The 13423-nt window shown below is 46.2% G+C and overlaps 3 protein-coding genes across 3 annotated transcripts; all 3 read left to right on the plus strand.

Moving 5' to 3' along the window:
- Positions 1–2992: 2992 nt before the first annotated feature.
- On the plus strand, positions 2993–4357 carry HO173_013393 (uncharacterized protein; the record flags this gene model as incomplete). The annotated part of the gene is made up of 1 exon (XM_037315213.1): positions 2993–4357. The coding sequence occupies one exon, from the start codon at positions 2993–2995 to the stop codon at positions 4355–4357; it is 1365 nt and encodes a 454-aa protein (XP_037157898.1).
- A 97-nt stretch (positions 4358–4454) lies between these two features.
- Positions 4455–4640, plus strand: HO173_013394 (uncharacterized protein; the record flags this gene model as incomplete). Its single annotated transcript, XM_037315214.1, has 1 exon — positions 4455–4640. The coding sequence occupies one exon, from the start codon at positions 4455–4457 to the stop codon at positions 4638–4640; it is 186 nt and encodes a 61-aa protein (XP_037157899.1).
- Positions 4641–4703: 63 nt separating this feature from the next.
- On the plus strand, positions 4704–5063 carry HO173_013395 (uncharacterized protein; the record flags this gene model as incomplete). Its single annotated transcript, XM_037315215.1, has 2 exons — positions 4704–4712; positions 4791–5063. The coding sequence occupies 2 exons, from the start codon at positions 4704–4706 to the stop codon at positions 5061–5063; spliced, it is 282 nt and encodes a 93-aa protein (XP_037157900.1).
- Positions 5064–13423: the final 8360 nt, after the last annotated feature.

Here is a 13423-nt window from a genome sequence, read left to right on the forward strand (position 1 = left end):
CGTAGCGAACCCGAATTGATGATTGGCTGCATATATAAATTCATTATCAGTATATATAAAAGAATAAGGTAGGGCTGAACTAGAAAACCTTGAATTTGTATGTGCAGCCAATCATCAATTCAGGGTCAGGTCTACGCTCTTTGGTTAGACACCGCGGGTAAATAAATTAGCCGTCCCGCACCTCACTCATCAAAAATCTATGTGCAGAAGTTTTATACTCTGAAATAACCAGCTCCCTACGGATGCTGTTACTTCATAATTTCGTAAATTGTAGAGCTCGCTTTGCGCTTTCTAACGCTGTAAAAATAATGAAGTTTGGCCTACTATTGGTGGATTAAATAGACATTCAAATATTGTAGTCACACCAAACGCGTCCGGGATCGGTTAATAATCCTTCCACCTGTTTGTGTAACCATATTTCTTCTACAATTCTACCAATCCACCAATTATGAATATATCCTCGATACCCCTCGCCCAAATGTTGCTAAGTATCTAAGGCACGTATCCCTTCCGCCCGTCTTTTGAACCCCTTACTGACGCCCCCAGGCCACCCCTCGGCGAATCCGCTACTGCTGGGCCGCTGGCAATCGAGGCCGTAAGCGAGCCTAATAGCTACCTATTACTGCTCATAAACGCGTTAGAAGGTCCTCAAAAAGAGCTTGAACGGATTCACAGCCATCGTTCTCCCCTATATACTCCTCTCAAGCCAGCGATGGTGCCTTCCAACCCAGCGATGCTACCTCCCAAGACGCGTCTTCCTCCCCTAATCCGTTCTTCATCACCCTATTTTAACCTTTTTAGCTCACTCAACGCGTGTTAGATCCTAAACATCGTCAAGAAGAAGCCACTCAAAAATCGTGACTAATCACTTCAGTCACGCCTCCGGGATCCATCCCCCTACATTAGGAGGAGCAAGAGGAGGAACTACAACAGGCAAATGCGGAGAACACTGCGGAGAAACCAAGCGGCAACAAGGCCACCATCGTCAAGAACACGGCTCAGCTCTCCAAGATCCCACGTCATATCAGTCATCCACTCAGTCAGCCACTCAGCTAGCCACTCAGTCTGATACTCTACAAGAGGAGGAGCAAGAGGAGGAACTACAACAGGCAAATGCGGAGAACACTGCGGAGAAACCAAGCGGCAACAAGGCCACCATCGCCAAGAACACGGCTCAGCTCTCCAAGATCCCACGTCATATGCTCTCCACGGTTCCACATCAAATCATCACTCAGCAAGCGGAGAACACCACTGCAACTTAGCCTGTCATCCCCACTGCATTAAGGAGTAAGAGGAGGAACTACAACAGGCAAATGCGGAGAACACTGCGGAGAACACTATGGAGAACACTGCGGAGAAACCAAGCGGCAACAAGGCCCCCAGCACCAAGAACACGGCTCAGCTCTCCAAGATCCCACGTCATATGCTCTCCACGGTTCCACATCAAATCATCACTCAGCAACGCGGAGAACACCACTGCAACTTAGCCTGTCATCCCCACTACATTAAGGAGTAAGAGGAGGAACTACAACAGGCAAATGCGGAGAACACTGCGGAGAACACTATGGAGAACACTGCGGAGAACACTATGGAGAACACTGCGGAGAAACCAAGCGGCAACAAGGCCACCATCGTCAAGAACACGGCTCAGCTCTCCAAGATCCCACGTCATATGCTCTCCACGGTTCCACATCAAATCATCACTCAGCAAGCGGAGAACACCACTGCAACTTGGCCTGTCATCCCCACTGCATTAATATGGTACATCACTGCAATAACGTCACAAGAGGAGGATCTACTGCGACGATCACAGCCAATTGGGCCTCTGCAGGAGGAACATCGGACGATACATATTTGGACGAATTGAAACCGTCCGATGTCTTGCTCTGACAGCTATTTCATTATTCGAAAGATTTCACTGCGGCAGGAGATAATGTGGGATTCACACCACTAATTGGCATGTTGTCTCCATTTCTTTCCGGTATTTCGATACTTCTTGCCATAAGGACATGGCCTTTCTCTGTTTTTTGTGGGCAATTATTACGGATCAATCCTTCACTCGATACACCTTCCTAATTAGGCCTTAGCGCGCCTCTCTCCGCACATATGTGCTTATATGTAGGTCAAAAACGCACAGCAAGCGATCAGAGTTCGATTTGACTTAGGGCTAGGGCTAAAATTCGATTTGACTTAGAAAATTTTTATGGGCCTTTACTTGTTCAGTATATATAAAAGAATAAGATAGGGCTGAGCTTGAAAACCTTGAATTTGTATGTGCAGCCAATTATCAATTCGTCAGGTCTACGCTTTTTGGTTAGACACCGCGGGTAAACAAATTAGCGTCCGCAACCATCAAAAATCTCTCCTCCTACTTTTAACCCTTTAATAACTTTACTATTTTCTATTAAAATTTTGAATTTTTTTTAAAATTATAGCCCGCAACTTGCGCTTTTCAATGCTTTAAGAATTTTGAAATTCGGTCTTACAATTATTAAAAGGCAAGGTACTCAAATATCGCTCACCAAAGATCGCTCATCAAAGATCGCTCATTAAATTTACTCGATAGCCCTGATCAAAAAAAAAATTATGAATTTAATTCATAGGCCTTTACTCGTTAATTATATTACGTTAAGAATATTAAATATAATAAATTAATAAAGTTAAGATTTAAGATTTATTCTTATAATCTTCTCTAATTAAATCGTACTTCTATTTAGCTTAAAATGAAATAATATATATTTTAGACTAGAAATCGTAACTTGCGATAATTTCATTAATTACTAGCCTCTTAGCGTAATATCTGTTCTTATTTTCAAGTCTAAAGTACTCGGAGCGAACTGATAGGCTCGCTTGCGTCGCTTGTTAGGCTGCAACCTACGCACCTAGACCTCGTGATTGCATACGGAGTAGCTGCTACGCAGTTCCATTGAAAGAGGCCTTGCTACCTCACAGTTCTAATAACTTCGTTTGCACAGAGCTGCCCAGTTTAGCTATGGCAAGTAACTCGCGAGCCGGTTCTATTGACTTGCGAAACAGAAACGTCCCGTTACGATCAACTGGCGACGTTTCCAACCCAGCAGGCGACTCTCGTCAGAATACGCCTGCTACGCAACCAAGCGATCATAATGCCAATCCTGATATCGGTGGGAATTCTGACAACACTGTCGGCGGAAACAATGACCGCCGGAGCGTCGCACCTGACAACCCTCCACCTGCAGGCGAAGACCCTCGCCTCGCAGGCTTGACTCAAGTCCAACGCTATCGACTCCTAGAGCTTGATGCTGAGAAGCAGCTAGTCGTCGAAAAACTCAAGCTGACCGAAATGCAGAATGTGCGAGGCCATCGCCGCGAGCATAGCGATGATCACTACCGTGATTCGAGCCGCAAGAAGGCAAGCGTCATCAAGGTGCCTGACACGCAGCACCTCAACAACTACAGTTCGACAGTCATGTTTCTTCAAGACTGCGACGATTTCATCGCCTCGGCGCCTCGCATCGATTTCCGCACGGACGAAGAGAAGACTCGCTGGTCTTCTGCCCTCTTGGTGGATGCTAAGAACCAGACCTGGAGGAATACCAGGGATGCGATACTGCGCGACACCGGGGAACCTACCTGGGAGGAATACAAAGGGTGGTGCTTGAACCAAGTTCGCAACCCAGCCGTCAAGTCTCATGACGTGGGACGCCAGTTGGCCAAAGCGGTCATGAGGGACGCGCAGTCGGTAGCCAGCTTCAATGACTACCTCACCATGCTCTGGTCGCAGCGAGACCGCTATGTGACCGATCTGGAACGCATGGAAGCCCTGCGAGATAGAGTGGTAGAGAAAATTCCTCTGGAAGCCATGAAGGAGGCTATCCAACCTACCACCTATGCTGCACTACTACAACAGTATCAGGGTAGAGAGCAAAGGCTACGAAAAACGAAAGAGCTCCCTACTCTAGACAAGACTCGCTTTAGCGACAAGACAGCAATCAGGGGAGCAGTGGTCAACAGCATGCGAAGCCTAAGGTGCAGCATGCGAACGGCCAACAAGATCAAAAGAAGGGTTCGTCCTCTTCGGCGCCGCAAGGACAAAAGCCTGCGCGGACCAAACCCGAAGGTGACGACTCTCGTACCAAGCCTAAGACGCCCCTTGCTGAGATACGATGCTACGATTGCGAGCAGCTGGGACATTACAAGAATTCTCCCGAATATCCAAACTACGTTGCGGGCAACGAAGCGCGCAATCATAGATCAGGCAAGGGAAAAGGCAAAGCCTGATGCTTACCGCTGCAGCATTAGGCACGCCACCAACCAAGCGGCGACCTCGCTCTCTATTGTTGAGAGGCGAAATTACTACGCCGAGTGGGAAGCGTAAGGTGACTGCCCTGGTGGACACCGGTGGCGAGGAAATCTTTGTGTCGCAATCTTTCATCAAAGAGACGCAGATTCCTGAACCTGAACACGCGCCAACAATGGTGCGTGCCATCGACGGTCATCAAATACCCTCGTATAGGAAGCATGATCTGGTCTTTGGCCTCGCGGACAGTCGAGGAAAAAAGCAAGAGCAAACCTTGAAGGCGTATGCTGTGGACATGCGAGGATACGACCTTATTCTCGGTTTCCCTTGGATCTATGATGTCGATCCAGACATTCATTAGCGTGAGCAGTTCTGGACCTACCGCAATTTTCCTATAAGCGATAAGAAGCAAGTAGATATCGCAATGGTGGATGTGGAGTAGTTTGCGTCATTGGCCAATACAGCAGTTACGCATGGCCTGGGATAAGCGTTTATCACACTCTCATATCAGATTCTATCTGAAAGCAGTGAGGATGACTGCGATGAAGCTGTGCGGTGTGGTGCCACGCAGCTAGACGACCCTGGCGTGCCTGAACAACTTGAGGATCTATCAGAAGTCTTCTTAGAAGAGCTATCTAATAGTCTCAACACGCACGACCAGATCGAGCACCCGATCGACCTGCTACCTGGCAAGCTACCCAGAAGTGGTCCGATTTACAATATATCGCATAATAAGCTCGCAGCGATTAGGGACTACCTGGACACTGCGCTTGAGAGGAAGTAGATTCGACCCTTAACCAGTCAGATTGGCTCCCCAGTGCTGTTTATCAAGAAACCAGATGGCTCGCTGCGACTTTGTGTTGACTATCGAGGGCTCAACGAGGTAACCATCAAGAACAATTACCTGTTGCCGCTACTCTCAGAGACATTGGAAAGGTTCGCATATGCGAAGCACTTTACCAAGGTTAATATTCGCAATATGTATCACAGAATACGAGTGCGAAAGGGAGACGAGTGGAAAACCGCCTTCCGAACTCGCTACGGCCAGTTCGAGTACCAAGTGATACCTTTTAGCCTCGCAAATGCCCCCGTAACCTTCCAAGCTTATGTGTATAAAGCACTCAAGCCATACATCGATGTCTTCTGCGTGGTGTACTTGGACGATATACTAATCTATTCGGAAACGGAAGAGTTGCATTGGGGGCATATGCGCAAAGTGCTGCGCGCACTGTTGGAGCATCGCCTCTATGCGAAGCTATCGAAATATGCTTTCAATCGCAATGAGGTTACCTTTTTGGGGTTCTTGGTAAACCAGCGTGACATCCAAATGGAGCCATCGCGCATTGAGGCCATCACTGAGTGGCCAGAACCCGAGTCTGCTAAGGACATCCTGGTCTTTCTGGGGTTCGCAGGCTTCTATCGGCGGTTCGTGCGAGGCTTTTCGTAGATAGCTGCGCCTTTGACGGACCTGACCCGAGGAGCGAAGAAAGGCGAGACCAGACCACCCTTCGTGTTCAATGGGGAAGCACGTAAGGCTTTCAAAACACTCAAGCGGGTGTTCACCACCGCACCTATGCTGGAACACTACAATTGGGAAGCACCGCTTATCATGGAGACCGATACTTCCAACGTAGGTGCAGGTGGTGTGCTCAGCCAACTGAGCGGGGATGGGTAATGGCACCCCATTACGTTTTCCAGCTACAAATTCAAAGGCGCTGAGTCTCGCTGGGACACACATGACAAGGAGCTCTATGCGATTGTGCTAGGCTTCAAGAATTGGAGGTATTACTTGCAAGGTAGCAAGCACCCTATTCGTGTGATCTCAGATCATAATAACTTGCGTTATTTCATGACGATAAAAGAGCTTAATGCGAAGTAGATTCGCTGGGCTGAGAAATTAGCTGCGTTTAACTTTACAATCGAATATCGCAAGAGAAAACTCAACCCTGCGGATGCACCGTCAAGAAGGTCTAATATTGTTAAACCGGATGGTAGCGAGAATAACAATGATGATTTCCTCTCTACCTTGCGAAACAAGCTTCGCAATCAGGAATACCAACCTGATCTGTAAGAACGTAATGGCGTACCTGCTACAGTCAAACTTGTAGCGTTGACGGAGTAACTGGACGGTATTACCGTCGCAGATACCTAAGTCACTAACTTGGATAAGAGAGTACTCGATAGACGGATACGTATTCTAGATGCTGCGATGTCGTCCCGACTTCTGGTTCACCAGGTTTTGGAGTCGGAGAGGTCCTATTTGGAGCTGCGAGAACCAATGGTAGTATGGCTACTCAAATTGTAACGCAAGGACGCTTTCGTTGCGAATGAGGAGTGGCGCCAAAGGTACGCTGCTAAACAGGATGAGCTTTCGAAATGGGGAGTCGGTGAGGGATGAACTGCTACGTCGTGGCCTCGCAGTCTATATTCCTAACGATCCTGCTACGAAGGAAGAGATCCTTCGTATAAATCATGATGACCCTAATGCTGGGCACTTTGCCCGTAAGCGCACTGAGGAGGGTATCAGGTCCAAGTACTACTGGACAGGTATGATAAGCGACATAGCAGAATATGTTCGCACTTGCCCCGATTGCCAAAGGGTGCGAGTTCATCATCACAAGCCGTATGGCGAGCTGGCGTCGATCCCCCCCAGGTGGCGTGGATCCATTTCACACTGTGACACTGGATTTCATCACGGACCTACCACCTGCAAGGGATCCGTACACTGGCAAGACTTGCGATGCTGTCTTGGTCTTGGTAGACAAGCTAACCAAGCATGCAACGTACGTAGCGACCACCAAGGATCTGAAGGCTGATGGCCTTGCTGACATCTTGTGGCGGGAGTTTGTATCACTGCGCGGCATGATGCGCAACTTGATTTCGGATCGAGGCTCCCTGTTCACAAGCAAGTTCTGGACAACGCTATATTGGCACCTGGGTGCGAAGCGCAGGCTAAGCACTGCGTTCCATCCTCAGACCGATGGTCAGACTGAGAGGCAAAACCAGGTACTGGAACACTACCTGCGGGTGTACTGCAACTACAAGCAGGACAACTGGCCTGAAATCTTGCCGATGGCTGCGTTCGCATACAACAATAGCGTACACGCAAGCACCAGCAAGACCCCGCAAGATCTGCTGATGGGATACACAGCAGACTTAGGAAATGCTCCTGAGGGCAGGATCTTAAGGGGGAAGCACCGCTTGCTACAGAGCGAGCAGAATAGTTGCGAGAGACAAGATCGCACCTGAAAGGATTGTGGGAGCGAGCGTCGAAGCAGCAAGCAAAGTACTACAATAGTAACCACAGGGCTATAACCTTCAAGGAAGGAGATAAAGTACTATTGCGAAGCTTGAATATACGCACCTTGCGACCAAAGAAGAAACTTGATCACAGGCAGCTTGGGCCTTTTGAAGTGCTGGAGAAAATAGGCACGCAGGCTTACAAGCTAGACCTCCCTGCTAGGTATGGAAGAATCCATCCTGTGTTTCATGTATCGCTACTAGAGCCGTGGCACTCGCGTGGCAATGATCCGGAGCCGCAAGCAGTCTTGATTGATGAAGAAGAAGAGTGGGAGGTCAACAAGGTGCTAGACAAAAAGAGTTCGCAAGGGCGAGATTGAGTATCTTATTAACTGGAAAGACTCCCCACCTTACGAAGCTTCGTGGGAACCAATGGAGTACCTCGAAAATGCTAAAGGCGCAATCAAGGACTTCGAGCAAGCAAAGGAGTCACACAAACCAGCACCCAAGACAAAGCCAAAGGCGCAATCGTCAAGGGGGATCAAGAAGCGAGGTAGACCACGGAAGCAGTAGTAGCAGAGGGGCCCGGGCGGGCGAATGAATTGTGGCCAAAAGGCCCAGTGAAAACAGCTAAGAAGCCCGCAGGCATATCCTAAAGCGCCGAAGCGCCACGCACCACAAGAAAAGTGACCACGAGGGCCGCATATAAGACCACCACTGCTTAGCATTAGCCTACCTGTTATCTCATGCTGGGAAGTAACTGCTTACCCAGAAGACCTACCAGACGGCGGGAAGACCCAGCACAGGGGGCAGCAAGAGGAGCAGCCAGAGGAGGGGCGAAGACGGCGGCGTTGCGCCGAAGTTCCTCGGCGCGGTGAGCCGCTACGCATGTTAGCTACGCACCCTAGCATATGCCAATAGGATTCATACCAGTCCAGCGGCGAAGGGCAGCACGAACATCCCCGCCAGTGCGGGCCGCACACAAGACATCACCCTGGTAGACGGGGACCGAGTCTACCACGCACACATGACCCCCGCGGAGCACCGCCCGCACTTACGCTGGCGCGAGCCAGCAGGCGGAGCGGTGTAGACCGCACGAGGATCACGTGCGAGCGCACGCACACAACGGCAGCAAAAGGGGACTAGCACACGTTAGCGCAACCTCTCAGTTGTCTGGCATCTCTTCCACTCACGGTCGATGTCCGAGCACGGACGAAGGGAGCAGCAACGGGAGTAGCGACGGGAGCAGCGACGGGAGCAGCGACGAGGGGGCTGACAGCCTTCTTAGCCAAGCACGTCTTCAAAACGGATGTGAATGCCTACCAGCAACAGCGCGAGGCGTAGGGACCACGACGGCCACGAGCACTTGGTGACCCGCAGGGCCACGCGAACGAAGGTTGGGTGCCACTGTCAACATGTCAGTATGCTTCTTATGCTGTCTAAAAAGCATCGTAAAGTATCCTTTAAGGTGCTTGTTGTGTGTGAAGTTGATCTGAGCGACTTCAACCTCACTCGACTATCACCTCAACCGATGCATATGCTATGCTGTTGCGATAATGCGTAGCTCGCTATCGCGATACTGCGATAAGGACGGACGAAGGCAAGGTAGCAGACATGAAGAAAGACTTGGCACTTACTTGTGATGGCGTCGGCGTTGGTGTTGTTGCTAAGAAGAACAAAAGTCAGACTGGAAGTGAGTCTTTTTGTACTCACTAGCGCGACTTTCAACGATCACCACAATAGGATCACCACGATCACAAAGTGACAACACAACAATAGCGCATGGCAATGGCGACAATAGCACACCGCAATGGGGTAGCACTACGCCCATGTCCTATTGACCAAAACAACAATGCGCACAGCGATGCTGTCGCGATTCAGCATGTAAACATGACAACATGCTCAAGAAGACCTCAGGGCACACAGTACGGATGCGCCATTGCAGCACACGTCAGTTCAGGCTACGTCCAAGCTGGCAATGGGCAGCGCAGGTGGTACTGGCAAGTCCGCACGCATTCAATTGCAAGGCGCAATGATGATGAGGTTCAGGGGCTGAACCTCCTGAGGGGGGATGCAGTTGTAAGGGTGGAAGTACTCGGAGCGAACTGATAGGCTCGCTTGCGTCGCTTGCCAGGCTGCAAGCTACGCAGCTAGGGCGAGTATCCAACATGCTTGGCAAAGTCTTAAATACTTGCGAGTCCCCTTTCCCCTTCTTCTTTCTTTAGTTATTAGTTCATCTAGCAACTGATCTATCTATTCTATCAACTACGCATCTAGACCTCGTGATTACATAGCTGCTACGCAGTTCCATTGAAAGAGGCCTTACTATCTCATAATATATAAATTTAAGATTTTTAAGCTTAATTCTATCTTATTCTTTTTATATATACTAATAAATATCTATCTAAAATTAGCTATTTATAATCTCATTTAAACTTAATTTAAATTATAAGAGAAATAATAATAACTATTTAAAGATCGCTAGTTAATAAAAAATCTTAGAAGAATATATATATAATTATATTAAACGCGTAGTTATTATTCTTTATAAATATTTAAATATAATTATTCGATAATTAGATATTAGAAAAAAAAAAAGTATATATAATAATAAATAAAAGAGTTTTATTAGAAATATAGAAAGGATAAATAAAACTAATATTATTCTAAAATATAAATCTAAAAATAATAATAATAATAAGATTTTTTAAAATGATATTAGAAAAGAAGCTTATAAGTTCTAAATAAGAGAACTTTAGATTATTTAACTTATATACGCTTAACGTACGCTTAACGAAATCTTAGCGAATAAACTTAAATAAGCGATTTCCTTTAAGTTTTCTTTACTTTCTTAAGAATTATTTTTACTAGTAAATCGATATATAAATATATCTTTCTTTCTAATTTTATATTATTATATTAATTCTAAAACTCTTTAAATCTAATAATTCTAGTTTTTTAATTTTTTTAAGAGATAGCGATTTAAAATTAATATAATAACTATAATTAAAGCGTAGTCTTAACATCTATAAAATAAATTATTATTAATTAATAAAATATTAAAATAAAATATTCTTAATATATATAAAAGAGTAAGATAGAGCTAAGCTTAAAAATCTTAAATTTATATATATAGTTTATTATTAATTTAAATTCGCTACGCTCTTTAATTAGATCGACTAAGTTATTATAAGTAATAAGTAAAGACCTATAAATTAAATTCATGGAGTTGGATTTTTCATTTTTCTAAGTTAAATGGAGTTCGATTTTTCTAAGTTAAATCGAATTTTAGCCCTAGCCCTAAGTCAAATCGAACTCTGATCGCTTGCTATACGTTTTTGACCTACTTTCAAAATTGATTTAATCTATATAGTATATAGACATATATGTATGGAGAGAGGCGCGCTAAGGTCTAATTAGAAAGGTATATCGAGTGTAAAGAATTGATCCGTAATAATTGCCCATAAAAAACAGAGAAAGGCCATGTCCTTATGGTAAGAAGTATCGAAATATCGGAAAGAAATGGAGACAACGTGCTAATTAGTGGTGTGAATCCTACATTATCTCCTGCCGCAGTGAAATCTTTCGAATAATGAAATAGCTGTCAGAGCAAGACATCGGACGGTTTCAATTCGTTCAAATATGTATCGTCTGATGTTCCTTCTGCAGAGGCCTAATTGGCTATGATCGTCGCAGTAGATTCTCCTCTTATAACGTTATTGTAGTTCCTCCTCTTGCTCCTTAATGTAGTGGGGATGATAGGCCAAGTTGCAGTGGTGTTCTCCGCTTGCTGAGTGATGATTTGATGTGGAACCGTGGAGAGCATGTGACGTGGGATCTTGGAGAGCTGAGCTTTTTCGGTGTTTTTGACGATGGTGGCTCTATTGCCGCTTGGTTTCTCCGCAGTGTTCTCCGCATTTGCCTGTTGTAGTTCCTCCTCTTGCTTCTTCTCTTGTAGGGAGAGTATTAGACTGAGTGGCTAGCTGAGTGGCTGACTGAGTGGATGACTGATATGACGTGGGATCTTGGAGAGCTGAGCCGTGTTCTTGACGATGGTGGCCTTGTTGCCGCTTGGTTTCTCCGCAGTGTTCTCCGCATTTGCCTGTTATAGTTCCTTCTCTTGCTCCTCCTCTTGTAGAGTATCAGACTGAGTGGCTAGCTGAGTGGCTGACTGAGTGGATGACTGATATGACGTGGGATCTTGGAGAGCTGAGCCGTGTTCTTGACGATGGTGGCCTTGTTGTCGCTTGGTTTCTCCGCAGTATTCTCCATAGTGTTCTCCCTGGTGTAATTATTATATTTTCAGGAGCTTCTTCTTGACGATGTTTAGGATCTAATACGCGTTGAGAGGCTTTAAAATAGGGTGATGAAGAACGGGTAAAGGAGGAAGACGCGTCTTGGGAGGTAGCATCGCTGGGTTGGAAGGCACCATCGCTGGCTTGGGAGGAGTATGTAGGGGAGGACGTATTCGTTCGGGCTCTTTGAGGGCCTTTCAACGCGTTTATGAGTAGTAGTAGGTAGCTGTTAGGCTCGCTTGCGGCCTCGATTGCTAGCAGTAGCGGATTCGCCGAGGGGTGGCCTGAGGGCGTTAGTAGGGGCTCTAAGAGGCGGGTAAAAGGGGTGTACATGCCTGAAACCGAAGACGATTGTGTTCATATTGGTGGAATTGGTAGAATTGGTAGAATGGTGGAAGAAGAATGGGCTAATTACTAATTCATACCCCGAAACTATGAATCCTTACCGAATCATACCTAATTACTGAATCATACCCCTAGGGGTATAATTCAGTAATTTGCCATTACTGGGGTATGATTCGGTAATTTACCATTCATGATAAAAATCGCAAAGAAGAAAATTCGCGACCTGGGCCATCCGACCATAGAAAAGAGGAAATCTCCGATAATATTCAATGGGTGACCTACCAGCTTAAATATATCAGACGAAAGCCGAGTGGGTGTTAGCAGCAGCCCCCACGGGGCCCAGCGACGGCCCAACGGGGGCCCTATTTAGGTTCAAATAGGGGTGTCTAGCAGCGCAGACACCCCCGGGACCAGGTTTTTTTGCGCTTAACAGTCAGACACCCCTATTTGGACCTAAATAGGGCCCCCAGTAGGGCCGTCGCAGGGCCCCCATAGGGGCTGCTGCTAACAGTGGGCTAAATTTGGCCCCCCAGCCTATCTACATTCAGTCTGTGACTTTCACACACTGTCTTCACTCGCGCGATAGTCTACACAGCAAGTTTGATAAATTACCGAATCATACCCCAAGCAATTAATCCTTACCGAATCATACCCCAAATTTTGGTGTAGGGGTATGATTCAGTAATTAGGGGTATGATTCGGTAAGGATTTATAGTTTCGGGGTATGATTCGGTAATTAGCCCGAAGAAGAATGGTTACACAAACAGGTGGAAGAATTATTATCCGATCCCGGACGCGTTTCGTGTAACTATGTTTAAATGCTACTTCGCTCCACCAATAGTAGGTACAAACTTCATAATTTTTACAGCGTTAGAAAGCGCAAAGCAAGCTCTACAATCTGAGGAATTATGAAGTAACTGTATGTATCGCAAGCTGAGTACTCCGTACTTCAAAGTGTAAAACTTCTACACACAAATTTTTGATAAGGGAGCTCGGGAGGGCTAGCGGGCTGACTTAGCCGGTCTAACTAAAGAGCGTAGTCGACCCTAAATTGATAATTGGCTGTACATACAAATTCAAGGTTTCCAAGCTCAGCCCTACCTTATTCTATTATATATACTAATTTATATAACTTATATATATAGTGTAGTATAAAGATGTTAATTAATCTATGTGCTTATAGAGCAGATATGTACGAAGAGAGGCGCGCTAAGGTTTAATTAGATCGAGTGTAAAGAATTGATCCGTAATAATTGCCTACAAA

The sequence above is a fragment of the Letharia columbiana genome, assembly GCF_014066305.1.
Source record: "Letharia columbiana isolate WasteWater2 chromosome Unknown xpSc0000127_s0, whole genome shotgun sequence".
In the NCBI taxonomy this organism is placed as follows: domain Eukaryota; kingdom Fungi; phylum Ascomycota; class Lecanoromycetes; order Lecanorales; family Parmeliaceae; genus Letharia; species Letharia columbiana.